The following is a 27688-nucleotide window of genomic DNA, read 5'->3' as shown; positions in this document are numbered from 1 at the left end:
CACAACCCACTGGACCCCATTCCCCTCCCAGAGCTGGGAACAGAACCCAGGAGTGCTGAATCCCAGCTCCCCCCCACAACCCACTGGACCCCATTCCCCTCCCAGAGCTGGGAACAGAACCCAGGAGTCCTGAATCCCAGCTCCCCCCACAACCCACTGGACCCCATTCCCCTCCCAGAGCTGAGAATAGAACCCAGGAGTCCTGACTGCCAGTGACTTCCCCACTTCATGCCTCAGTTTCCCCATCGTAAAATGGGCACAATGAGCTTTGCAAGGTGCTTTGGGATCTTCTGGCGAAAGCCCTGACGAAGAGCGCACAGTATTTACAAAAACCCGAATAATCAACGTAACGCTCCCGGGATGGTAAGGTTCCCCGAGGCACCGTGAGTCTGTTCTATGGGGGAGGCACACACCCCAGAGGGGGTCTGCCGAGCTACCATGAATAATATTAGCATCTCATCAGGGATAGCCCACAGTGACAGCACATCTTGCTGCCCTTATACTCAGGGGCCAGAATGGATCCAAGGCAGCTGGGAATGACCCACAGCCCCTCCAGATCCCGCCCACCGGCCAGCACAGCGCTTTGGGGTGGGGTGGGGGACTTGGGAGGAGCGAGAGGATCGGAGCTGGGTGTGGCAGCTGCCCCCAGGGCCAGGCTGACCTGTAATCCTCCCGGGTGGCGATCAGGCTGGACACGTTCCTCAGGATGCCGCCTCCGCTCTCAATGATGGCCAGCGAGTTGCTCTGGCACTTGTAGGTGAGGGTGCTCACCAGGAAGCCCAGGGCGCCCTGCACCAGGCAGATGGCGGCTTTGTTCTCGGTGCTGTGAGCGGACAGGTTCCACAGGGCGCTGAGGACACTCTTCAGGGTGGATTCCTAGCCAGGATAAAATCACCGTCAGCGTCCCTCTAGTGACAGGGCCTCTTCATATCTGTGAGTGTGTCGGCTTTGCACGTACACCCGCCGCCGTTTGCACACTCACCGTAAGCATGCTCACTCCGTGCATGCCACGGCAACATTTGCACCTCCAGCTCACTGTACACATGCGTGCCATCCCCTATGTACACGCTTATAGTGAGCGTGCAAGGCATCAGCTGCTCTGTGCGTGCAAGGGCAGCCTTTGCACATGCAGCGCATTGTGAGCACGTAAGCTGTCCCCCGTTTTGTGTGTGCGCCAACGCAGGGTTTGCACCCGCAGCCCAGAGATCAGGGCTCGCGCCTTACCTTGGTGGCGCGCAGGGCGCACTGCATCAGGCCGGTCACGCTGCCCACCTCGCGCAGGGTCTTCTTGCTGTTGATGTCTGCCCTCCAGGAGAGGTTCCGCAGGATGCTGGAGACCACCTGGGGGGACGAGATGAGGATGTTCACGCACAGGGAGGGACATGGCCAGATTCCCGTGCTCAGCCTCCCAGAGCTGTCAATACCGGACCGGAGCAGTTCGATCACAGCCCAGCAGAGGGCAGCATCACGACCCTCTTTCGCCCCATCCGCCCTGCCCCCCAAAGTCTCCCAGCCCGCCCTCCTGTTCCAGCACCAGCCCCTGGCCCCCTTCGGATGATTCCAGGGCCCGCAGTGGGACAGCCAGGCGGGATGAGCAGCAAGGACTCAGCCAGCCTGCTCGAGCAGGAGCAGGAACCGGAGAATCCTGCACCCCACGGCACACGCTGGTCCTGGTGAAAGGCTCCACGTCAAGGACCGGGCCAGGCTTTGCCCTGCAATACCAGGCAGCCTCGCCATGCGTCGCTGGGCGCCAAGCCTGGGGTATCCAGAGGTAGTTCGCCTAGCCGTGCGTGCACGCCCCCAAGGCACGTGGGGACCTGGAGTAACTCAGGCCCTGTGCAGCGGGCAGTAGCCAGCTATATGTGCCCAGGTGTATGCCGTGGTTCAGTGCGTGTGGGCAACAGCCCCGGGGGAGCCAGTGTCCACCTACCTGGTGCAGCTCCTCGCTCTCGGAGGCCAGCTGGGCCACAATGGCCTGCATGCAGCCCCGGCGGGAGGACAGAGTCGCCTGCCAAGGGGAAGAGATGGGGGGGTCAGATCCTGCAAACACGCACCCCCAGTGCAGCCCGCGGGGACCCCAGAGCCCCTGACAGTGTTGGAAGGGACCACGGCTGGGTCACCCAACGCCCTGAAGCTTAGAGACAGCTGAGATCCCTGCTCCCCGGGCCCCTTCTCTGACCCCTCCCCAGGCCCCTGGGCCCCATCCCCACCAGGATCCCTGTTCTGTCTGCATTCCTCTAACACTTCTGTACCGCCCTCACCCCCAGGTCTCTGCTTCCCAGTCCCTGCCCCTGGGTCCTCACTCCCCTCCCCGCCGCGCTCCCCCCAAGCCTTTTTATCCCTTCCCCCGACTCGTCCCCAGACCCCCACTCCCCAACCCCAGGGTCCCTGCCCCATCTTCCCCTGACCTCCTCCCCTCCACCCGTCACCTTCCCAAGTCCCCCACCCCTGGGTCTCCATTCCTCGTCCCCCCAGACACCTTTCCCAGCCCCCCTCCCCCCGCACCTTGTTCACCACATCCCCAAAGGTGAGGTTGGTCAGCGCCATGCCCGCGTATCTCCTCAGCGCCAGGTTCAGAGGGTCGCTGGCCATTTTGTGCATCTCATAATCCACCTGCAGCAGTTCAGCCACGGCCTGGAGACCTCCTGGGGGACGATCCGGGTGGGGGGGTTACAGAGATGGACGGGCCCAGCCAGGCACTGCGGGGGGACAACACCCCCCACTCCTCTTTGTGCCAGGGATTCTGCTGGTTTGTCAGTGAGGGGGCGAAGCTGGGGTCAGGGTGTCCCATTGAAAAGGAGCCAGGGTGCTGTATTCCCAGCCCCCTCCCACGGGTTCCCCTCAGGCACCCACCCCACTGCCAGGCCGTGCAATGCAGGAGGGGGCTTGCTCTACCCATGACAAGGGGCACAGCAGCCCCCTGGGACTCTAACTCGTTGAGTCGTGTCCTCTGCACTCCCCGCCCACCCAGGGATGGGGGAGCAGAGCCCAGATCCCTCTTGGGGCCGCGTATGGCTTACCCAGCTCGTTCATGGCCCGCCTGTACTCCTCGTCGAAGGAGAGCTTCATGACGGCACAGGTGGCCTGGCAGATCTGCGGCTCGATGGGCACCGGCACTGCAAGGAGAGCGGAGGTGAGCGACGCCAGCCTGCTGAGCGGCACGGGCCACGCAAGATCCCAGCCCAGCCACGGATCAGACACACCTGGGTCCATTCGCCGTTGGGATCCCCAAATCCCAGTGAGGCGGGAGGGGACGGGGCTGTTTTCCCATCAGAGAGGATCTGTTTTGCTAACGGGACCAACAGACTCTCTAGGGCCAGTCAGCCCGGGGATCAGAACCAGGGGAGAGACACCTGTGCTTAACCATGCCCTGCGCGCACTTCCGGCACCCCTCCACCATGTGTGTGCATCTCGCACACCTGTGTGTGTAGCCATCCCTGCACACCTGCCTTCACTCACAATCACACGCATGCACTGACCCCCACACGCACACGCCTGTAGGTGCACACACTCAGCTGCACACCGACACACACACACGCACAGTTGCACACCGACACACACACCCCATGTGCATACACACACTCAGCTACACACCGACACACACACACACACACAGCTGCACACCCACACCCTCAGCAGCACATTAGCATGCACAAACATGCTTGCAAACCCCCTGTGACGGAGCAGGGAGCGGGGCAGATTTGACCTGGGAATGTTGCAGGGGAGTTACATTGGGGATGGGGGACTTCCCTTGAAGGAAGATCCCTGAGCTGTAACCTGAGCCAGGAGGGGGGTTGGGAGAAGTGACACCTGCCCAGGAGACTGAACAAAGGAGAGGAGGAGCTGGGGGGAGGGGGAAGAGAGGAGCTGCAGGAGGAGTTTTGGTTTGGTTTCAGTTTGGGCTGAGTGGTGCAACGCAGGGAACCCCAAGCTGGGGTCTAAGCTCCCTGAACCCCCCAGAAGGACTTGATTGAGGGGTTCTAGTTGTACCTACATGCTCTGCTTGGGACTGTGTTCCTGTCATCTAATAAACTTTCTGGGTTACTGGCTGGCTGAGAGTCACGGTGAATCTCAGGAAAGGGGGTGCAGGGTCCTGACTCCCCCACCCCACGCCCCGCATACACATGCTCTCTCCAAGCAGAAGCATCAAGATCAGGTGTCCCCTGCTCCCTGTGTCCCCCCACACTCTGCTGGGAGCAGCAGGCCCTGGCGCCCCCTGCTGGAGACAGCGTCACCCTTCCCTACCGGCGCTGCCCTCGGGGCCCTTGCCCCCGTCTTTGCTCTGCATCTGCATCTGTAGCCAGTCCCAGCAGGTCTCCGAGTAGGAGCGGATCTGCTCCAGCACATGCAGCACCCGCATCTCCTTCTTGGCCTGGCCCTCATCGGGCTGCGAGAAGATGATGTTGTGCAGGGCGGCGTTGGCCCGCATGCGGGAGTCCTTGCCGCTGCCGGGGCTCTGGGGGCCTCCCGGCTCCCTGTCCGTGTCGTGCAGGATCTGGATGAGGAGTGGGAGGCAGCCGGACTTGCGCATGGCCAGGCAGCTCTCCTGCGAGCTGGACATGGCCAGCAGGGTGCGGGACATGTCGTCCTTGTCCCGGGTGGCCAGCATGGACAAGAGCCAGAAGACCACTTCCACCTGCAGAGCACAAGCACCCAGTGGGTTACCCTGCACCCCACCCTGGCCAGACCCCCTTGCACAAATCCTGCTGCACTGGACCCTCTAGTGCAGAGGTCCCCAAACTGTGGGGAGCGGAGGAACGTTTGGGGGGGGGCACAGCAGGTGTCCAGGCCAGCCCCCACGGGGGGCAGGGAGGGAGTGCCACCCAGCTCCGCTCCCGGCCCTGCCCCCTTACTCAACTCCAGGGAGGGGGTGTGTGGACGGGGTAAGAGGGCCACAAGGTAAAAAGTTTGGGGACCACTGGGGTCTATTCAATGGTGGGCAAAGTGAAACAGATAAGAGACAGGTCAATTTCACTCAGCAGCTGCCAGCCACCTCTGACAAGCCTGGGGCAGGGGCTAATCCTTCAGGTGTGGGGAACTGGGGCACAGAGGGGAGGCTACCTGACTCGCCCAAGATCACACAACGAATGTCCTCGAACCTTCTCAGCACCTTGGGCCTGATCCTCCTCTAACTCACCTCGGTGGAAATCACGAGCGACCCCACTAAAGTCGGTGGGTTTACACTGGTGTACAAGTGACGCAGGAACAGAATCAGGCTCCCTGCTTGCTTGGGGACCTAAATCTCAAGCCCTTTCCTGGTGCAATTAAACCAAGAAGCAACATGAGACCCCCCCCTTCCACCCCGAGCGGTGCAGGGGGGAACGTCGGGGTCAGAGTGCACAATCTGAATAGACGTGTGTAGGAACTGGGTAGCATCCCTTGAAATAGATCGTGTGCCTGCTGCTGGTGCTCACTGTCATCTGTGTTCCTGAAGCCACCAGACCCCCGGCAGAGCAGCAAGGTGTGAATGCAGCTAACCCTGGCGAGTTGTACCTAGTCAGCACACGTAGGTATCTGGACCCTGCTGTGCCTGTGGGGTTCCTTCATTTTACATTTCTGGTGTAAAGAGCCAAAGACGCAACAATAGACCAAGGGCAGGAGGGGAAACTGAGGCACGGCACGGGGAGGTGACTCGCCCATGGTCACCCAGCAGGTGAGCAGCAGAGCTGGCAGCAGAAGCGCTAGGCCCAATGCCCTGTCCACTACGCAACACCGACGGGCGCCGTTCAGAGCCGGGGAAGAACTCGATTTGTTCATCTCCAGCGAGCGTCTGCGTTTCCTCCATCAGATGCCCGAGGGATGGGGATTCTCGTTACCTTATTGTTGCTGAGGTGGCTCCCTCCCTCCTCGGGATGCGTTGGGATGTCCAGGCTCCTGCCCCCTTCCATGCCAGACAGCTTCCCACACAGCTACAAGAACAGAGAGAGGGGATGTGTAAGAACCCGTGAGCTGTACAGAGCACATCCCAGCAGCTGCAGTGTTGGGCTGGCTGGCTCTGACTAGCCCCCTGCCCTGTGAGGACCCAGCCGGCTTAATTTCATGCAAGCAGCCTCCTCCGTTCATCCCGAGCCACTGGGAGGCCGGGCAGCAGCCGTGGTGTATGGATGGGTACAGGGGACTCCGTTCACGGAGGACTGGAAAATGCAGAGTGCTGTGATTTTATTCTCCTCTCCCGGTCTGCTTGTCCCGTCTCTCTGTCTGTCTCCTGCATCGGGCACACACAGAGCCCAGATCAGGGGTGAGTCTTGGTGCGATTTGTAAATTACACCCCAGTTAATTCAACTCAGCGGGCCAGACTCAGAGGGAGCGTAAGGTGGATGACATAAACAGAGCCTGCCAGAGCTAACCACAGGAGTCTCTGCAGCTGGGGCAGTGACAGACTCACATCCCCTGTGGATCGGACATGGAGGGGGACCCGCGACGCACTGATCAGTGGGTTCCACACCTTAAAGGTCAGCATAGGGCGTGAGCGGGACTTGGACGCTGGAGGCATGTGTCACACCAGTTTTCATGCCCTTAGATACACACGAGACCCAGTTCTGCTCCGTGAGAGGCCAGCAGCAAAAAAACATTTCATCTGAAGAGGCCAATTCCCCCCCACCCCCAATACTACCCCATCGGCGGCTCGTTCCAGGCAAGCAAACTCTCCGGAAATTGCTAAGGGACCCTGACTCTGTCCAGACCTGCTCTCAGATCCAAATGTGCTCCAGAAAGACACCCAGCAAAGCGCCAGTCGCCTTCCAGGGGGCAGAGGGGCCCAGATAGGACCCAATGCAGCAGAGACTGGGAGGGGAGGAGGCATACATGGGACCCCTCGGCGTCACATAATTGGGCTCAGCAATGGAGAGAAGTTTGGGAGTAGGCTGTGCTCACTGGGACCTCGATTCAGCAAAGCACTTAAGCACTCACTTAAAATCCCATTGGCTTCCATGGGACTTGGGTGCTTTTCGAACCAGGGCCTGCAGCCCCTGTTCTAGCCCTGGGGCAGCACCCAGCAAGGGCAAAACTCCTATTGACTTCAATGGGAGCAGAATTGCGCCCTCTACAAGCCCTGGAGAGAGACCCTCCAGCTCAGTCCCGAGCCGGCTCCCTTCACCAGCGCTAAACGGAGGGATACTGAACTGGAGGTGTCAGTGAACGGGTTGCAGGATTGCCACGTGACTGTGTAATATGCAACATGGATTTTCCTATGAGGCCAATGCAAGCTTCAGCGTCTTCGCTGCACGGGGTTTTGCTAGGCCTTGCATGTAGGGTGGCCAGTTTTGGTTGGACGTATTCCTGGAGGTTTCATCACACGACATCTTAAACGAAAGATTATTCTTTAATTTCTGGAGACTCCTGGGAGGCCGGCAACCCTCCTTGCACAGTGGAGGAAATGACCTCTGGGTCCATGTAGAAGAGCCAATCCATCTCTCTACTACCATCCTTAGCGACGCATCTCCCACTCTGTCCTTGCTCCTTAATAATCCGCCCATATTAAATTATTGTAAACCCTCTCTCTCGAAGTACTTAGACAGCCCCAATCCCGTAGTATCGGAGCGCCTCAAAGCCATGCCATGAGACAGAGCAGCAATACTGTCTCCATTGCACAGGTGGGAAACTGAGGCACAGAGACGCTAAGTGTCTTGCCCAAGGTCACACACAGAGTTTGTGGCAGAGGAGGGAATTGAACCCAGCTTTCCTGAGTCGTAGGGCAAAGGGTCTAGGCACAGAACTATCCTTCCTTGCTATCGACCGGCCTTATTGCAGATGTATGTAAAAAAATATGTATTGCCCAGGGATTCAAGGCCTCAGGACCGAGCGCTATGGCTCATTTCTCTTTCCAGGACAAATCCTCTTTTTAGCCAACAGTGCGATAATTGTCTTACTGAATCTAAACCGCTCCATCTTCCCAGGGCTTAGCTCAAAGCCCCGCGGGCTCCGGCTTTGCATGGGGTTAGGGGAGAAATTCACAGCCAGTTCTGCTATCGATTTCTTGGTGCAGAGAAAGCTCGGGGGGGAAATAATTTGTCTCTGTACTCACTTAATCTCTGTCCCAGAAGGCAGGAAAGAGAGCACCAGTGACTGTTGGGAGCCCAGAGTAGGAATCACGTGATCTCTGGCTTTTTAAATCCAGTTCAGATGTTAATGAAACCCTGAGGCGGAATTCTGATCCCACTGAAGTCAATGGCTAAACTCCTATTCATTTTAATAGGGCCAGGATTTCATATATGGCCTCTGGGCTTAAAAACTGTTCAGAGGCTAGTTAAACTCTGGGCACTTAACCCTTAGAAAAATGCTACAGTATTATGCAGTAATTATCCCAAACACTACAGCTCCCTGCCATGTTACTGAAGGATTGTACAATGCCCTAGTATTTTTAATAACATTGTAAGTTTCTTATATTGTAGATTTTGGTTTAAAAATACTATTCTTATTATAAAACTGTGCGGGGTGTTAAGTAATACCGCAATATCTTTAAAACAATATTGTAGTATTATTTCCTAGCTCTACAGTATTGTTCTTTATAATCCTCTAGTATTTTTAATACAAAAGCAATAACTTTTATTGTAGAGCTGCAAGTATTTTTTCTTTAACAATTATATAGTATTTTTCTTATTACGTAATATATTTAATAAAACCATGGCATTTCCCCTTAGAATGCTGAAGTATTTTTAAACGGCTGTACTATTTAATAATACTGTAGTATTTTTTTTAAATGCTGCAGGTATTTTTCTTATAATTTAGCATTTTTAATAAAAACTAACGTTTTTTCTTTTAATATGATAATTTTTAAATGTACAGTATTATCAAAAATACTATGTAGTTGATTTTATTCATAAAATCATGGTATTTTCCTTATAACGCTGTAGCATTTTTAATTTAGTATTGTTTAGTATTTTGGGGGAAATAATGCTGTAGCATTTCATTATTGCTGTAGTATTTTAAAAACAACACGGCAGTATTTTAATATTACTGAATCTTTTAAAAGACGTGATAGTATTTTTACTATTGTAAAACATTATAATTTGAATATTAATGTAGGTTTTAAATAATACTCTCGTACTTTTATATTACTGGAGTATTTAGAGATTTCAAATAATGCTGTGGTAGTTTTATACAGTTCTGGCAGGATATTCACCTTTGTTGTGGACTGTGTTAGATCTGTGGGGTCACTAACACACATCCAGCCTGGGCAGCAGTGGGATTAATTCAGGGGTCTTGGCCACATCTGTCCTGTCCCCCCCCCCAAACCCCACCCGCTCCTGACTCCCAGCATGGGGGTTGGCTCAGCCGCTCTGAGCTGATGACCCCGCGGCAGCTCTGCAGAATCCAACGCTGGGCCTGCCAGCATCTCCCCGCATGGCCTACTTCTCGTCGCCATGGCAACTGCCCATTTCATGGTGCCCGAGACACACAAAGGCCTGGCCCTCCCGCTCAGTGGGGCGGGGAGGCCTCGGAGACCTGCCTGCCTCTAGCGCAGAGATGGGCAAACTACAGCCCACGGGCTATATCCGGGCCACACAGTCAGGGGCGGGGTCCGGGGGCAGTCAGGGGACAGGGAACAGGGGGGCGTGGATGGGGCAGGAGTCCCGGGGGGGCCGTCAGGGGGCGAGAAGCGGGGGGGGTCGGATAGGGGGCAGGGCTCGGGCCACGCCTGGCTGTTTAGGGAGGCACAGCCTCCCCTAACTGGCCCTCCATACAATTTCGGAAAACCGGTGTGGCCCTCAGGCCAAAAAAAAAGTTTGCCCGCCCCTGCTCTAGCGCCATTCTCACCCCCATGCCAAGCAGCCTCCTCCAGCATTCCCACCCTGGATGCAGAATGAGAGCCCACGGCCCGCACGACTCTGCCATTCCCTGCCCAGCCAGGCTGTCCGGACACAGTGCCCAGGCCTGCGGGTGGGACGCGAATTGCTCCCAAGGGCGAGCACAGGAGAAATACACCCCAACGTCCAGCTAGGATGGAATGAGGTCACCGGGCGCCAGCTGGGGCAGAGGGAAATGCCAGAGATGCTGCCTGCCATGGCAAGGCCCTGCAGAGACCCCAGCCGCTGGAGAGCAGAGGATGGGGGAGACAGTCGGGGCCAGGGCCCTAGACCCTCCACCTGAGGATCTCCAAGTCCTTTGTAAATACCAGTGAGCAAAGCTTCATACCCCACCTCTGGGCCAGGGGGAGTAAAGTATCATCCCGCCTGTTAGAAGGGGGACACTGAGGCACAGAGAGGGGAACATGCATCAGGAGCGGGTTGTGAGCCCGGATGAGAACCCAGGTCTCCCCTCTCCTGGCCTTGTGTGTTAGCACAAAGACCAGCCTTCCCTAGATAGAGAGGGGTGTGTGTGTGTGTGTGTGTGTGTGTGTGTGTGTGTGTGTGTGTGTGAGAGAGAGAGAGAGAGAGAGAGAGAGAGAGAGATAGATCTGGGCCTGGGGTGTGTGCACAGGGGAGGTCTCCCCCACGTTGGTGCAATGAGGGGTGTGTGTGTGTGTGTGTGTGTGAGTGAGAGAGAGATCTGGGCCTGGGGTGTGTGCACAGGGGAGGTCTCCCCCACGTTGGTGCAATGAGGTGTGTGTGTGTGTGAGTGAGAGAGAGATCTGGGCCTGGGGTGTGTGCGCAGGGGAGGTGTTGGTGCAATGAGGGGTGTGTGCAGGTGGAGAACGGGCACACCTGGACTGATGGGTGGGAGGGGAGTGCATACCTGTCTTTGTAAGCACCGGCTCCCATTGGGTGCGTGTGCAATGGGTCAGTGCAGGGGAGTTTGTGGGTGACTACAAATGGCAGGTGCGAGTGTGCGAGCCCACACGTAAGTGTGCACCTGAGTCTGGAGCGCAGGTGTGAATGTGCGGGTGTGCGCGCCTGTGGGTGATGCTGTGCGTGCCGGTGAATGAGCGACACTCGCGGTGTAGACGGCCGGGTGTGTGCACGTGTAGGGGTGACGCGGTGGGGGGAGTGCACAGTGGCGTTGCACACACAGGACAGGGACGGTTAGCACCACCGCTCCTTCCTGCGGGGGCTGCAGCCTGAGGCCCAGCGGACCCGGCTCCTGCCCCGTTACCTGCGGCTCCGACATCTGCACCTGGTCCTGAGCCTCCATCAGCTCCTTGTCGATCTGCTCCAGGCGGGACGCTCGGATCTGCGGGGATTTAACCATAGAGTCAGCAAGCGCCAGCCCCCCACCTCCCACAGTGCCTTCCAGCCGTGTCCCGTGAGGGGATGGGGCTAGGCAGCACGGGGCCTAGAGAGAGGCAGACTCAGCCACCAGGTGGGGAAGGGGGGGCACCCCTCTCCCAGATGAGCTACTCCCCCACGCAAAAATAAACCACCCCATAGTAGAACATGATCCTGATTCCTACCCACCCCCTATTGTCCCGCTTTGTGGGTAGGGGGTTGCACCCTCATCTGCCCCCGGCCACTACCCAGATTTCAGGAGTGACAGGGGAGAGCCTGATCCCCCCCAATGCCTCCCATTGCCCATATTTTTTGGGGGGGTTGTTGCTTCCTGATCCACTTCTCCCCCCCCTACACACACACACACACACACACACACACACACACTGCCCCGCTTTGCGGGGAGGGCTTTGCAGTCTGATCCCTCCCATTACTTGGTTTTGCAAAGGGGGGGGCTGCATTACTGGGGGAAGAGGGGTGAGGCTGAATAACCGGCGGGAAGGGAGCAGCTGCCCTGCCCTGACCTGAGCCCTCTGCACCATCTCGTCGGTCGTCCCGAAGCGCTCCTCCATGAGCGAGCGGATGTGCTGGGCCTCGAACTCCAGTTGCTGCCGGATCAGATCCATCTGCATAGAGAACTGGGAGCCGGGAGGAGAGGCAGGGCGTGAGGGGCGAGATCCCAGCAGTCTGGCTGGCCCCGCTGTACCCCAGCACAGGGTATTCCCCAGGGGGCAAAGCGCATCCTACGGGGCAGGGGACTCGCTCAGGTCTTGGGCTGAGTCCTCAACACCCCATGAGCCCCTGGGACCTCCCAGCACCCAGGTCCGCCTGGCAAAGGAGGGATCCCTGCTGGCTCAGGTCTCGGGCTGGGCCCTGGGCCCAGGGACTCACCGTCTCCACATGAGGTAGCTCGTCCAGGCGCGTGGAGAGGCTCTGCAGCTGCGTGTAGTACCAGAGCTTCTCCTTCTCCTCCTTCTCAATCTCGCTCAGCAGGAAACACCTGAAGAAGGGGAGGGGGTAGAGGGCGGGCAGTCACGGATCCCCCCACTCCATGGACCCCACCCCCAGTGCTGAGCTGATGCCAACCCAACCCCCCCAGCCAGAACCCTCGCGAGAAGGGGGAAGAGCGACAGGAAGAGGGACAAATCCTCTAGGGGCCTTTTCACCAGGCTCTCCCCACACCGAGCCCAGCTGAAGGGCTGGCTAATGGCCCCTGGGAGCATCCCGGGCCGGGGCACGCAGCAAGGTGACTGGGCAGAGTGCTGGGCTGCACAGGATGCTGGGTAATGGGAGCAGCAAAGGGCCCCTTAACCACCTGGCGAGCTAGGGCTCAGACACTGTGGTGATGGGGGAAGGATGGAGAGAGACAGACAGGCAGGCAGACACCCGGGTGCACAGGGGGACAGACAGACGGATGGGTGCACAGGGGGAGAGGCAGACAGACAGACAGAGGGATGTGTAGGGGGACAGACAGGTGTGCAGGGGGAGAGGCAGACAGACGGAGGTGTATGGGCATATGGAGACAGACAGACGGGTGTGTAAGAGGACAGGCAGGCAGACAGGTGTGCAGGGGGAGAGGCAGACAGACGGAGGTGTATGGGCATACAGAGACAGACAGATGGGTGTGTAAGAGGACAGGCAGGCAGACAGGGGTGCAGGGGGAGAGGCAGATAGAGAGATGTGTATGGGGACAGACAGACGAGTGTGTAAGAGGGCAGGCAGGCAGACAGGGGTGCAGGGGGAGAGGCAGACAGACAGAGGGATGTGTAGGGGGACAGACAGACGGGTGTGTAAGAGGACAGGCAGGCAGACAGGTGTGCAGGGGGACAGACAGACAGATGGGTGCACAGGGGGAGAGGCAGACAGACAGACAGAGGGATGTGTATGGGGACAGACAGACGGGTGTGTATGTTTACCTCTCTCTGTCCAGCTCCTCCAGCAGCCTGATGGTGGCTCGACTCAGCTCCCCCATGCTGTCCTTCTTCTGGGGAGCGGCTGAGTGCACGGGGCTGCCCTCGGGGCAGGCGAGCTCGGGCGCCAGGGCGGGAGGCTGGAACTTCAGGTTGTAGAGGCTGGTGATGTCCATCTGCAGAGCTGGGGGGGGGGCAGCGGGAACAAGGGCACTCTCGTGTGGATGGTGCTCGGAGGAACAGTGGGACTGAGCCTTGCTAGCGGCCCCTGGGTCTTGACCCGGCCCTGGATCGCTGCTCCCCCTAGAGGATGGTTGTAGCATTGCAAGGCACCCCCAAACCAACCTCTGCCAGGATCCAGCTTCAGGAGACGGGGACCCCAGTCTATGCTCTCCCAGCCAGCAGCCACTTAAAGCTGCATCCTCAGCCCCATCAGAAGCCCCGGGGCCTGGTGACAGCTCACACAATCCCTGCCCCTCCTTTCCCCCGGGGTGAATCCCATGCACCACGGCACAGGTGGGGCAGTGAACCGAGCCCCTGGTTGTTACATGGTTCCCTACCCTGCTTATCACTCAGTCTGGTCCTGTCCACACCAGCAAACTCGGCATGGTGGGAGTGGGAAGCGGTAGCATCTTATAATAGGCTGCCCCGATACGCCACTTGCATTTCCCAGCAAAGTGAAGGCTGCTCACGGATCAGATGGTTCAAACTCAGTTGGACGTGGGCAGAGTTAAGGGGAGTTAAGTGGGCCAGCACCTCCTCATGCTCTGCTCACACTGGGAGGGGAACCGTGTAGCTGTGTTTGAACAGGATGCTGGCTGGCTATGCCAGGGGACTCCCTTGGCACCGGGGATGGGGGAGGAACAGGGCTGGATCTAGGGGCACCTGAGGTGCCAGGCTTGGGGGGTGCCGGACTCGGGGTGCTGTTTTTGTTGTTAGGATCTGTAAATCTGTATTTATTCATGCAACAGACAAATTTATCGTCTTATCTGACAGGGACAAATCATGCATGTAAATTGTGCATCCAAGTCGTGAAATGGGCTACAAATGCAATAAAAAATAAGGTATTCAAATGGAGGCGGGGGGCCGCCGAAGACGGACTTCGCCTGGGGCACCATTTGGTCTAGGGCCAGTTCGTCAGATAGTGCAAAGCAGCGTAGCTCCACTGAAGCAAATGAAACTGCTCGTGTGTTTAAAGCACACAGGTAGGGGTTTGCAGGATCAGGGCCTATAGGTGCATCGAAGGAGTCAGTGGATCATTGGCTCTAGATTCCTACTATTAAATGAACAGCCTAGGGTTTGAAACTCGTTGTCCCTCCCACGCTTGCAGCATGCGACTTCCATGTGTAAGTAGAGCCTGATGCATAGTAAGGATCAGGATCTTCTCCAAGGTCACACAGGGAGTCAGTGGAAGATCTGGGAAAAGAACCCAGATCTGCCGAGTCCTGGCCCAGCAGCCCATCCGCTAGACCCTACTCCCCTCCCAGGGCTAGCAACAGAACCCAGGACCAGCAACAGAACCCAGGATCGATAACCCTCAGGACCCTGCTCTAACCACTAAACGCAACTCCCCCATCTGAGCTGGGGCTGGAACCCCGGAGTCCTGGCCCCAGTCCTCCCCGCCATGCAGAACGCTGGCCTTCTCCTTTCTTGGCTCAAGGACAATTTATTTTCCATGTTGCCCCCGGCCCCCAGGTTCTGGGCTTCTTGCTGCATCACCCCACCGGCCACCAGAAGCCCTGCAGGACTCCCCTGGTGCAGAACAGAACCCCACCTGCCCTCACCTCCCTGGACGGGCCACCTCTCCGGTCTCACTCACCTTTCAGCTGGTCCAGAACCTCTGTCTGTCCGGAGGACACCATGACTCGGGCCTCTTGCTCCAGTTTGCCCTGAAGGTGCTTCAGGACTTCCTAACAAACAGAGGAACACAGCACGAACAAGTCAAGCCAGCCAGGCCCCTGCAGAGAAGCCAAGATGCAAATGGGCCACGGAGACGGGCTCCCCTCTTACTCCTAAGGGGGATCCCTGCAGGGCAGGCTGGCTGCGCTCCTGGGCGGGTTGTTAACAGCAGGGATCAAACCCCCGCCTGCACTAGCCATGGCCGGCGCTGGCCCACAAGCTGCTATGCGTGGCCTAGGCATCACCAGTGAGGAATACACCACCACGCTGCAAGCGTGTGGGTTACACATACGGGCCCAGGGGATGGGATGGGCAAAGAACATTAATTTCCAGGGCTCCGAGCTCAGCCCCTATCACCAGCTCTTCCCAGCAGCAGGAGAACAAGAGGCAAAGTCGACATCTCGGACGGCATCGCTCCAGCCGGGCCAGCGGAGGGGTGGGGTGGGGGCACAAAGGGGGAGATTGTGAAAGCACTCCGCTCCTACTGCCCTCCCCATGGTCTGACTAAAGCACAAGCTACGGGGGTGTGGGAGGACATGAAATACATGCCCCAGTGAGCTCTAGTACAGAGCGGACCTGATTAACCCTTTTGGGGGGGGGAAGAGTCGTAGCTCCAGGTGGGGAAACTGAGGCACAGAAAGGGCAAATTCACTGCGTCGCCAGGGTGTAAATCCGAGCAGAACGTGGCCCAGAGAAGCAACACAACTGTCTGAGTCAAAAGCAGAGCGGGGGGTCAGAACGCTGGACCTCCCAGCTGCCTGCCCTGTGCTCCGCCCACTAGGCCCCCCTCCCTCTCCAGGAAACCCAGCTGGAAACCCGCCCCTCCGCCCTGCTGCAGGGTATTGGGTGACATGCTCAGCGAGGGCTGGGCCCCGGGGCTGCCAGCGCCTTCACCTTCATGTCCGAGGTCTCATTCTCTAGCTTGGAGAGGTGGCTGGAGTTGTCCTCCAGCTCCCTGCGCAGATGGGTGTTCTCCTTCTTCAGCGCCTCCACCTGCCGCACCAGCTGGTCATAGGATGCTATGGAGCCAGACATCTTCAGCTCCTCCAGCGCCTGGGGAAAGAGAGAGACGTGGGTGCACCATCCCCGGCAGGGTCCCCCTGCGCCCTGGTGCGCCCGGTTGTAGGTGTGTTCCAGCAGTGTCCAGCGGAAGCACCGGGGGCTTGTGCACGGCGGGGAATGTAGGTCCCGATTCGGTGCTGGCTAACAGGAGAAATCCATTGCAGATGGGCAGGGGCTCAGATCCTAGGTAAGGGGGGCCAGGGAAATACCATAGCAAGAGATGGGGGCCCCAAGGTGCTGCCCGGAGAGCCGGCCCCTGCCCCAGTCTAAGACAGACCAAGGCAGGGTTATGTCCTACCTGTCATTTGTGGACCTCAGGTCCAAAGACAGTCAGCGACTTGTCCGAGGTCGCCCAGGGACTCAGCAGCAGGGCTGAGAACTGGCCCCAGACCACCGTGCTCAGTGCCACAGGTGGACATAGGAAGCAACCGTCCCTGCCCCAAAGAGCGTGCAGTCTAAATAGACAACGGCCTTAGAGGGAAACAGGAAGGGGGGCGACTTGCCCAGGGTCACCCTGCCAGCCAGGAGCAGAGCTGGGAATGGCGGCACCCTACCCACTGAGCCACGCTGCCCTTAGGCCCTGCCCAGTGAGCTCACGTTACCGTGCCTCCTTCTAGGGACCATCTCTTCTCTCACTTCCATCTCCCCAGCCAACCTTCTCCCCATCTGCTGCAGTTCTCTGCCCATCTCCTCCACCAGTATTTCTGTCCACGCCTCCCTCGGCCTGCCTGCCCATCCTTGTTCTCCGCTCCTCTTGCTGCAGCATTTTCCAGCAGAAGCTCCTGGGAAGGAACCGCGGGCCAAGGATCCTGCCAGGGGGTGACGGAGCTGCCGGGGTCAGAGAGCAGCAGGCCCCGGCCAAAGGGATCCTTAGATCAGGTCACGGCTCCTTTGGGTCTCTCCTGCCTTTCCCCCTGGAAGGACATGCCCGGCTCCCGGGATTCCCCTTGGCCTCAGAATGACAGTGCACCTGCTGCAGTGACCAGCACCCACCCCCCACACCGCAGCTGGAAAGGGCAGCTTGGGTGCAAACCCATGCACCCGATTCAATTATATTTCCTCAGGGAGCCTCACACCTCTGGTCCTGCAGCACGGCTCCCTTTGAAATCGGGGGGAGCTCTGCGGGTGGAGGTGCTTGTAGGACTCGGCCCTCCAGGAGGTGCTCAGGTTGGGATTGAGGGTCAGTAGCAGAGTTGTGGGGGATGAGGGACAAAGCCCGGGGATAAGATACCAGAGGGGCTGTGGGTCAGGTAGGATTGAGGGACATTGACAGAGCTGTGGAGAGCCCAGGGCTGGGATAGCAGGGGGGCTGTGGGTCGGGACTGAGGGGCACCAGCAGAGCTCAGGGAGGGGGGAGCCCAGGGCTGGGATAGCAGGGGGCTGTGGGTCGGGACTGAGGGGCACCAGCAGAGCTCAGGGAGTGGAGAGCCCAGGGCTGGGATAGCAGGGGGCTGTGGGTCGGGACTGAGGGGCACCAGCAGAGCTCAGGGAGGGGGGAGCCCAGGGCTGGGATAGCAGGGGGCTGTGGGTCGGGACTGAGGGGCACCAGCAGGGCTCAGGGAGCGGGAAGCCCAGGGCTGGGATAGCAGGGGGCTGTGGGTCAGGACTGAGGGGCACCAGCAGAGCTCAGGGAGGGGGGAGCCCAGAGCTGGGATAACAGGGGGGCTGTGGGTCGGGACTGAGGGGCACCAGCAGAGCTCAGGGAGGGGGGAGCCCAGGGCTGGGATAGCAGGGGGCTGTGGGTCGGGACAGAGGGGCACCAGCAGAGCTCAGGGAGGGGGGAGCCCAGGGCTGGGATAGCAGGGGGCTGTGGGTCGGGACTGAGGGGCACCAGCAGAGCTTAGGGAGGGGGGAGCCCAGGGCTGGGATAGCAGGGGGCTGTGGGTCGGGACTGAGGGGCACCAGCAGAGCTCAGGGAGTGGGGAGCCCAGGGCTGGGATAGCAGGGGGCTGTGGGTCGGGACTGAGGGGCACCAGCAGAGCTCAGGGAGGGGGAGCCCAGGGCTGGGATAGCAGGGGGCTGTGGGTCGGGACTGAGGGGCACCAGCAGAGCTCAGGGAGGGGGGAGCCCAGGGCTGGGATAACAGGGGGGCTGTGGGTCGGGACTGAGGAGCACCAGCAGAGCTCAGGGAGTGGGGAGCCCAGGGCTGGGATAGCAGGGGCTGTGGGTCGGGACTGAGGGGCACCAGCAGAGCTCAGGGAGGGGGAGCCCAGGGCTGGGATAGCAGGGGGCTGTGGGTCGGGACTGAGGGGCACCAGCAGAGCTCAGGGAGGGGGGAGTCCAGGGCTGGGATAGCAGGGGGCTGTGGGTCGGGACTGAGGGGCACCAGCAGAGCTCAGGGAGGGGGGAGTCCAGGGCTGGGATAGCAGGGGGACTGGCGGACAGGTCACAGGGGTGTATGGATACAGTTCACACAGCAGCTGGCTTCGCAGGTCTAGCCCGTGCTGTTACTCCAATGCGCCCTCTCTTCTCTGCAGGGCCCCCTCTCACTCTTCCCTCCCCTTCCCTTCCCCTGCAATTGCTCCCTTTTCTTTCCTCCTCCCTCCCCCTCTCCAGGCACAAGATGTGGCAGCCCAGAGCTCGGCAGCAGAGGCCCCGTCCCACATCACCAACCTGCCGCTGCCCTGGTGGCGGACATTCCCGGGCCTGTCTCGGCTGGTGGGGCAGCCGGCACGGCTCTCACCCCAGATAAAGGAGTTCCCAAAACCACGCCAGCGTGGGGCAGCTAATCCCCCCCTGGATTACAACATTAGCGCCATTAGAAGCGTTTGCAAGGCCGCATTAGCCCAGCTAGGTTCCCTTATTAGGGAGGGGATTTGCAGTTAGCTGAGCTAATGCCAGGAGACGCAGGTTTGCAATCAGCTGGCCCTGCAATGTGCCAGGCGATCGCCCTGTTCCCAGGCAGTGCTGCGCTGGCAGAGCCTGGCACGTGGCACCCGGGGGGGAGGAGCTGGCAGCGTGGCCCCGAGCTGGGAGACCGGGGGGAGGGAGGGAGACCAGTGCCAATCACTTGCTGTATGATGCATTACCCAGGCGCTCACACTGGCTTCATGATGCCCACAGCAGGGGCTGGGCATCTCCTGGCATCGCTTCTGTGGGGAGCGGTTTGCCCAGCATCGCAGGGCTGCTCAGTGAGGGTAAAGGGGCCTTTAGACACGGCAGCGGCACCAGCCCAACCTGTCCAAACCCGCAGCCAACACAGTCACCGTCTGGCAGGGGAGGGCTCAGGAAAAACCCTGGAGTAGCCAGGAGTAACAGGGCAACCCTGCAGCCGGTTCGGCCTGTAGCCTATGGGCCATTTCGGAACCACAGCCTAGTGTTTATTTCCTCCCCACACACACACACACACACACAGCCGACACCCCCGGATCGCCCAGCCCAGATGCCCTAACTAGTTCACAAAGAACGGGCGCCCCCCTCCCCCAGCCAGAGAGAGAACAGCACGCACGGGGGGGGGGGGGGGAACGCAAAGGGTTAACTCCAAGCAGGCAATTCATCAGCCAGGCCCAGCCACCTGCCCTCCAAGTGACAGGCCCTACAACCCCTGGCCCTGCCCCCCTCCTTCCTTCACCCTTGATCTCCCTGCACAAGCCCCCCAGAGGTGCCGTCTCCCCACCACCACCTGCTCCACTGCCTTCCCCCTTTGTCTGTCTGTCTCCCCCCAGCTCTCCTGGGTCTCTCCCCCTCCCTCTCATTCCTTTCTCTTTCTTTTCCTTTGGAAGGGAACAACAAAGGAGCCTTTGCCCCCATCCCACCTGAGCCCCCTCTGCCTCACCGGACACCCCCCTCGCTGCAGGCCGTCCTGGGGCAGACCAATGGTCCGGCTAGCCCGGTATCCGGCCGGGGCCAGGTGCTTCGCAGGGAATTATCCCCCGTCGTCCAGTCCCCTGCTCACCCCATATCCCACCCCGCAGCCTCCCGCCCTCCCCTCTAACCTCCAGCTCTCAGGGCTGCCCCCAGCGCCTTCTCCTGCCCCGCTGGCTCCGCGTCCCGGGGGGGCCCGTCTTTGCACTCGTTACCCCGAGGGCCTGGCCAGCAGGCTGGGGGGCGTCCGACGCTCTGGTGCGCGCTGCATGTTCGGCCCCGTCCCAGGCGCCTCATCGACGCTCGTGCACCATGGGGGGGGGGGGGGGCTTCCGTGATCAGCTAACTTCCTAGCAGCCCCCGCTCCACCCCCGGCATCGCCACAATCCGAGTGGAGACGGCGGCTGGGCTTTGTTTACCACGCGCGAGCGCTGGGCATGCTCATTCCTTCACACGCTGCACGGGGGCTAGGAAAGCAGCCCTTCCCCCAACTGGAGCCTGGGTTAAAATTCTCCCCCAGGATTATTATTTGCTGCCTCTGAGGGTGCACCCCCCTCCCTCGGCCTGGGGTTCGGCACCGCACGGGATGCCCCGGGGGGACCCTCAGAGGGGAGGAGTTGCAGGGGAGCTACCCCCACTCCAGTCCAATGGGCCTCGGTCCTAACCCCAGGGGGCCTCGGCAGGGCCCAAGGGGAAGTTTGGGTTCCTACTGCCCCATTCAGCTCTTCGCCGCTCTGTTGAGGGGACCACCAAAGGGGACCCTTAGGGGTAGGTTTTCAAAAGAGCTCAGCACCTAGCAGCTCCCACTGAGAACAATGGGGCATCCCCCTCCCCCACTGAGAACAATACGGCATCCCTCCCTCTCCCACTGAGACCAATGAGGCATCCCTCCCTCCCTTGCTGAGAACAATAAGGCATTCCGTTCCCTCACTGAGAACAATGGGGCACCTTCCCTCCGTCCCCTCCCGAGACCAATGGGGTATTCCCCTCTCCCCGGCTGAGAATAATGGGGCATTCCCCTCTCCCATCGAGAACTATGGGCATCCCACTCCCGCACTGAAGGAAATCTGGCCCTTACCGATAACGGCACTAGGGGGTCTTTGTGAGTATCTGTTGGAAACTCAAACGAGATCAGGACTCTTTCACCCCGGTGCCACCAACAAGCCACTAGATGGTTTTCGCACAGCCTAGATTTGAACCAGAATCGCAGATGTGAGCAGCCGGGAGCTGCTCCGGTGCCCCCGAACTGAACAACGGAACAAAAATGGATCCTAAAATACACACACACATCCACATCCACCCACACACACACGCTCGCTCTCTTCGATCGGGGACCCACTACAGAAAGGTGTTGTTGCCCAATGTGTCAGTTGAACCAAGAGCTGGGTGAATGGTTCTTTCAGCCACAACTTATTAGGATTAATTATTTTTCCTGTGGTAGTGGCCAGGAGCCCCAGTCATGGCTCAAGACCGTGCTGCGCTAGGCGCTGTACACACACAGAGCAAAGAGACAGTCCCTGCCCCGCAGAGCTGACCATCTCCCCAACTGCATTCCTGTATCACCTGCCAGCTGAGGCTCTCAATCCACTGTGCACGTCAGTAAGCCGCTAGGAGGTCAGAGCCATTAATGGGAGCAGGGGTTCCCAGCACCCCTTAAAACTCAGGTCCTAAGGCTAGAATTTTCAGAGGGGCTCAGTACCCCCAGGCAGGACCACACTTTCCCAAGAGCGTCGGGTGCTAAGCCCTTGGAAATCTGGCCTCAGTGTCTCAAGTTGGGCACCAAAACCTAGTGGCCTCTTTAGAGTACATCAGCATGAACGACCTTAGGCCCGCTCTAGATTTAAATCCACACTGCCCACAACAGAGTCACTCTGGTTTTACATCCGTGTAAGTGACATCAGAAGCCGGCCCTTTGCCATTACCTTTGCACAAGCCCCTGGAAAGGCAGAGCCGTCGGGCGTGCGTGGAACGGCCAGAAGGGTCGCACCCTGGGGTCTCAGATAATGGGGACAAAGGTATTACCAGGTAGCCCACGGCGATCAGATCGTATGAGTGGGCAGAGGAATAACCAATACTCATGCTGGGTGCTCAGGCCTCTGCGTCTATACTTCCCCTGGGGGACGGTTACCATGGTAGCTGCGATGGTTTCCCACAGCTCCCTGGCTCTTGCGAGAGATTTTCATGTGGGTGCAGGACCCAGCAGCTCCCAGTGCGAACGGGGAGACAGTGGGTCATAGGATATCAGGGTTGGAAGGGACCTCAGGAGGTCATCTAGTCCAACCCCCTGCTCAAAGCAGGACCAATCCCCAACTCCCTACATGCCCCCCCACCATTGAACTCACAACCCTGGGTTTAGCAGGCCAACGCTCAAACCACTGAGCTATCTTTATTGTCCTCCATGGGACCTGCAGGGTGACATGGGCGTCCCCACAAGGAGGGCAGCGGGACGGGGTGATGGGCAGTTCCAGGGCTTTAATAGCACTGCGGGGTCATTGCCAACGGCGCGCCGGTGGTGGTCCATGCAGGACCCCTTCGTGCTGCCCAGGCTGGAATCTCCCGAGTCTCCGTGTGTCAGGATGGGAGCCGTATGGGTCGGGCTTCCCCCAGAGCTCGTGGCGTTTGCTTGCTGCCCCTTGGCTTCGGCGCAGGGTGTCCTGGGGGAGCTCGCACAAGGCCAGGGGGAGGGCAGGACAACAGCTGCTTCCCCATTCCACGGTCAGTGCCCGCTAAATGTCTGAGCTTGCCAGAGGGCTGGTGAGTGGGGAGTAGCTCGCGTGCGTCTGTGTCCCGGCGTGTCAGCGCACCCGTGTGCCAACGCGTCACAGAGCATGGGCGTCTTTCAGGACGCGGGCGCTACCCACCGGGTCTCACGGAGGGTGTGCATCCCAGAGTCTCTCTCGGGGTGCGATTGTGGCTCGGGGTGGCAGTGGGCACCTAGGAGGGAGACGGCGTGCGTGGTGCAGTGGCGGAGTGTGTGTCAGTGCCCACAACGCCAGGGCACAAGGAGGTAACAGCCACACCCCGTCTCCTGGCCCTTCACTGAGCGACCACGGGAGGAACCAGCCCTGCTCTATGCCTTGGGGCGGCGGGGAGGGGCCAGGATTTGACTAGCCTGATGGGAAGTTGTGTTAGTCCTTGGAGAGCCGGACACTGGCGTTATCTGCCACAGCCGGGTTAACAGCCACGTTCGCAACACCCTCCCCGACGGGGCTGCTCACAGACACAGATTCAGCTCGAGGGCGGTACCAGTGCACAGTGAAATGGGGATAATGCGACCACCCTCCTTTGTAAAGCGCCTTGAGGCTCCAGAGTGGGTTATTCCAGCGATCCAGAGAGCCAGACAGTACCACCAGCAGCAGCAGAAACCCCCCTGGTAGTGGGGCCAAGTACCCCTCCCTCCAGCCTGTACAACCACGACGGACGCCCTCGCGTCTGACCCACCAGGGGCTGCTCCACGGACCTGAAAGCACGAGCTAAAGAATGAACCCTCCTAAGTGGGCCTGAAAAGACCCACCCGCTCTGTGGATGGGGCACCCGGGGGGCACTGTCACCCACACATCAGTGAACTGCGCAAGGTCTCACCCAACTGAGATTTCAGGAGGGACGGGGCTAGTCTGGGTCTGAGCAGGGGGCTCCCTCTTCCCACCAGTTAGTGGATTCAAGACCGTGCCGCCCAGAGAGTCACCCAGGTGGTCAGTCATTTAACCAGAGCTGGTGGGGGAATTCACTGGTTTTCCCCTGCAAAAAAAAAAAAAAAAAAAAAACTTCTACAAAACTCAGATGTCTTGGTTTCTTTTCCGTCTGTCTCCACATTTCAAGGCAAACAGAATTTTCTTTCACAAAATCTCTGCTGTCAAAAGGCCCTTTCCTGTTTTAAAACCCCTTTCAGTAGAAAAATTCCAGACCTGCTTGACTTAGGACCTATGACCCAAGGGTTTCGAACTGCTCTGCAGACATCAATGAGTTAAACCTCGCAACAGTCCTGCAGGGAAAGGTGATCATTCCCATGTGACAGAGGGGGAAACCGAGGCACGGATCAGGCTCCGAGGCAGGAGTCCTATACGGAGATCACTTCCCCACCCTCGCCTCGCCACAACCCAGGGTTCTGGCTCCTAGATTCCTTTGCACTAACCACTAGACTATACTCCCTCTCCAAGCCAGAAGAGAACCCAGGAGTCCTGACTCCCAGCGCTGCCTCGCTCCCCACCTCCCAGAGCACCCTGTCCTGGCCTCGATTCCTGTACTTTAAACACCTTCCACGTGGCCTCACAGCAGTGTAACAGTGTCTGGTCCTCCCCAGTCTGATCGCACTTTGGGCTCCCTTATCCTCCTCCCAATTTCCTTCCCGAGCCGGCCGGCCGGCTCCCCTCAACCAGCTTTGCCAAGACACCGCGCCGGCCCCGCTCGGCAGAGATAATGGGCCGAGGGTTCCTTTAAACCAGAGCCAAACCAATTCCCCACTAAATCCATAAATAAGAGACAAGCCCCCATAGCAGACAAAAGGCTCCGCGGCTCTTTGAAGCCTCCTGAATCTTGCGTCGTGGGCGATTCCCACGCGATGCTGAATAAATCATGGCAATCAGGAAAAGCCATGGAGATGCTGCCAACGGGGCCAGCCAATCACAGCCTGGCCAAGGCTCTCTGGTTGCTATGGTGACAGCCAATCGCACCCCAGCAGCCGGAATATTAAAGGCAAAGTAGCTTTCAATTTCTTTTCCTGGGCTCTCGACCATGCCATCAAATATAGATGCAAACGTGCTTGTCAATTCCAGCTCCATCCTGGGCTTCTGGGCCCAGCTCCAGACAAGAACAGTCCGTGGTGAAATAAAAAAGCGAGGGTTGGCGTTGGGAAAAGCAGAAGGCGGGTGCCAATCAGCCAGCGTCTTCCCTTGCAAAGGGACAAGCTCCCCAAACCCTTCAGGGACTGGGGCAGCTTATACCAAAGTCTTTACTCAGGTTGCAAGCCCTTCGGGGCAGGGACTGTCTCTCACTGCGGCTACGTACAGCTCCTAGCACAATAGCCTTCTGATGCCTGGCTGAGACTGGCGCTACCGTAATGCACATAATAGAAGGATGTGAGCATGCAAAACTCCACCAGGTATTAGCAGAACCAGGAATGCTGATCTAAAGCCCAGCTGAGCTCTTTGGGGACAGGGACCGTGTCTTTGTTCTGTGTTTATACAGGACCAAGCACAGAGACCCAAAGCTTGTGTGCGCGTAAGCTTCAGAGCGAGCAGGATCTAGGCGAGCGGTCATGAGGTTGCCATACAGCAGATGGGTCTAGTAAAAACCAGTTCAGTCCATCTCCTAGTCCCACTCGTAATCCCCACCTGTTATGTAGTGCTTTCAGTCATTCGAGCTCAGAGCACCACCTTAGAGAGGGGGAAACTGAGGCACAGAGCGGGGAAGTGATTCACCAGTGGCAAAACTGGGACTAGACCTAAGGTCTCCTGACTCCCAGGCTCTGTCCTCCAGACCACAGCTAATGGGGTTTGATGGCCAGGTGCGGACAGGGCTGTAAGCGGGTTGCTAAGAAGCCCAATCAGGAAATCATAAAGACCTTTACGTTAAAGGAAAATTCGGGTGGGGGGCGGGGTTGGGGACATGTCCCCTCCTTGCACAGGGACTCTTTGGCGGAGTGATACACTCAGAGCACCCATGGGCATTAGAAACCGACAACAACTAATAGAACGCAGGGGAATTTCCACCAACAGAGTAAAGCCGAAGGCCCCGTCTCTGGCCCCACCCGGGAAGTGGCAGAGGAACCCGCGGGATGGCCCTCCGTAATATCGCAGCACCACAGTGGGTTTGTTTGCCTGCGAGGAAGGATTTAACAGGAAAACAAGAACCGCCCCCACCCCCGCCACCTTGTACCCTCCTTTGTGTGCCCATGGCACACAAAGCCCCCTCCCGCCAGCCGTTTTAATCAGCATTTGTCTTTCTGCTCCAGCGGGCAAATGAATTATTTAGGTGCCCCAGGGTCTCGGCTGTGATGGGGAATGGGGTGTAGCTGCTGGCAGTATTCCCCCAGCCTCGGCTCCTCCATCCCCCCCCCCAAACTCCATCCCTGGGAGAGGAATTCCTGGAGGACACCCTCTAATCCCCCCTCTCCCACAGTCCTGTCTCTCCTTCCCCACCCCTCCTCCACTTTTCCTCTTGCGCGCTGTCTTTTGCTCCTTCCACCGTTCATTCATTCCCTCCCTCTCCCCCTTCCTTGCTCCGTGTTCCCCTGACTTTCTGCATTCCCTCCCCCGTCTTTCCAAGGATCCAGCCCTTCATCAGATCAGATGAGTTAACGCCCCCGGAGTCTCATCTCCAGAACCCACGTTGTTCATCGAGCTCCCTAGCTGGCGCGAATGGCCGTGCCAATTTACCCCGGCGGACCACCTGCCCAACGGGCCCAATTCCTCATCGCCCCACACCTGGCCCAGCCATTGACACCAATCAAAACGAGCGTCACACGCAACCAGCTCGTCAGACCTACATCCATTCCCCTCTAGTGCCCAAGGAGAGCCGTGCCTTGTGCCTACCATCGCCTTGTTCCCGCAGCTCCTTCAATCGGCAGACGCCCACGCCCCAGCTCAAAGAATGAGAAACATCGACGCTCGAGTTGGTTTAGATTGTTCCCCCTAAACCGAACGCTTTTCACAATCATTCCCCCATTAAGCTTCATCCCAAGCCCAGCCCAGCCGCAAAGGGGCAGAGCTCACACAGGTGGAGACTGCAAATGAACCCCGGTGGCTGGGCACATGCCCCATTCCCAGAGGTGGAAGATAGAAGTCAGTGGCCAGCGGGGGCCTGCGCGGGTTCTAGGGGTTGCACTGGCGTCTCCTGGGGGCGGGAGGGTGTTGAGATATTTAGCAGGGACCATGAGCACCTCCCAAGCCTTGATGGCATTTTCCTTCCCTGTGCTTGCCTTTCGCACTGCGGGGGAGATGGCCCCGCGCACGCTGACGTCAAGAGAAGCGGGATTGACCCCTCTTCTGCGGGGGCGAAGGGAACTTGGTTTTAAATCGGGGCCGGGGGTGGAGGGACCGAGTTACAAATCATAGCTGCTGAATATCACTGCAATGAGTCGTTTTGTACTGTGGCAAAATTTGTCCACTTCAAAGCAAGGGAGATGGACGGGCTTCTGTTCCGCACATAGCGTTTCCTTTGTGCATGAAAGCAGGCCCAGAAGAATAAATACATTTAAATAAATACATTTTATTTTTTTAAATGCACTGCCTAAGGCCCCTACAGACTTAGGGCTGGGTTTTCCATAGCGGGTTCTGTGTTTTCACAGCTGGGCTCCTCTGAACATCTGGCCCTTGGTGGAGCCAGACGTTTGTGGGGACCATCTAGTCCGACCTCCTCCAGCAGACAGGCCGGAGTACCCCACCCAGCCATTTCTGAGTCGACCCCACAGCGTCTGTTGGATCTGCAGCACCCCTCTTGGGAAGATGTCCGCTTGCGATTTAAGGACTTGACGTGCTGGAGACGCCATTACACCACTAGGTCAGTTGTTGCAGGGGTTAAAAACGTGTCCCTTATTTCTAATCTGAATTTGTCTAGCTTCTGCTTCTAAGCATTAGATCTCTGTTCCTGCTAGATACAGACCCCGGTACTAGGGAAATCTCTTCACCACGTAGGGACTTGATCAGGTCACAGTCTTAACTCTCCTTTGGATAAACTAGATGGATAGCGTTTCTCACTCCAAGGCATTCTAACCATGTCAGGAAACAAATATATTGACTCCCTTTTAATTAGCTTCGATTCCCATCCTGGCATCTTTCTGTCCTTGGCCTCAGACGCTACCGATGGCAGAAGCAGTGACAGCCGAACATCTTAGTCCCCACATTTTGCAACATCATTTTCTTGAATGAAAAC

General features: G+C 58.5%; 1 protein-coding gene across 2 annotated transcripts in view; it reads right to left on the bottom strand.

Annotated features, from left to right (window-relative positions):
• Positions 1-27688, bottom strand: part of APC2 (APC regulator of WNT signaling pathway 2) — a 44848-nt gene that overhangs the window by 6035 nt on the left and 11125 nt on the right. The window contains exons 1-14 of one of the 2 annotated variants that reach the window (XM_065578161.1): positions 19951-20091; positions 15848-16006; positions 14874-14964; positions 13061-13238; positions 12036-12144; positions 11669-11782; positions 11032-11109; positions 5817-5909; positions 4246-4636; positions 3021-3116; positions 2506-2645; positions 1931-2008; positions 1225-1341; positions 662-876 (exon numbers count right to left, since the gene is read on the bottom strand). In XM_065578161.1, the coding sequence (XP_065434233.1) occupies positions 662-876; positions 1225-1341; positions 1931-2008; positions 2506-2645; positions 3021-3116; positions 4246-4636; positions 5817-5909; positions 11032-11109; positions 11669-11782; positions 12036-12144; positions 13061-13238; positions 14874-14964; positions 15848-15988 (1841 nt within the window). In that variant the 5' untranslated portion in view covers positions 15989-16006; positions 19951-20091. Of the gene's footprint in view, positions 1-661; positions 877-1224; positions 1342-1930; positions 2009-2505; positions 2646-3020; positions 3117-4245; positions 4637-5816; positions 5910-11031; positions 11110-11668; positions 11783-12035; positions 12145-13060; positions 13239-14873; positions 14965-15847; positions 16007-19950; positions 20092-27688 lie in introns of those variants that run through there. The other variant, XM_065578160.1, reaches the window with a different exon arrangement.

This window comes from Chrysemys picta, chromosome 25 (genome assembly GCF_011386835.1).
Source record: "Chrysemys picta bellii isolate R12L10 chromosome 25, ASM1138683v2, whole genome shotgun sequence".
NCBI classification, from domain to species: domain Eukaryota; kingdom Metazoa; phylum Chordata; order Testudines; family Emydidae; genus Chrysemys; species Chrysemys picta.
This window is presented reverse-complemented; position numbering and strand designations above follow the sequence as displayed.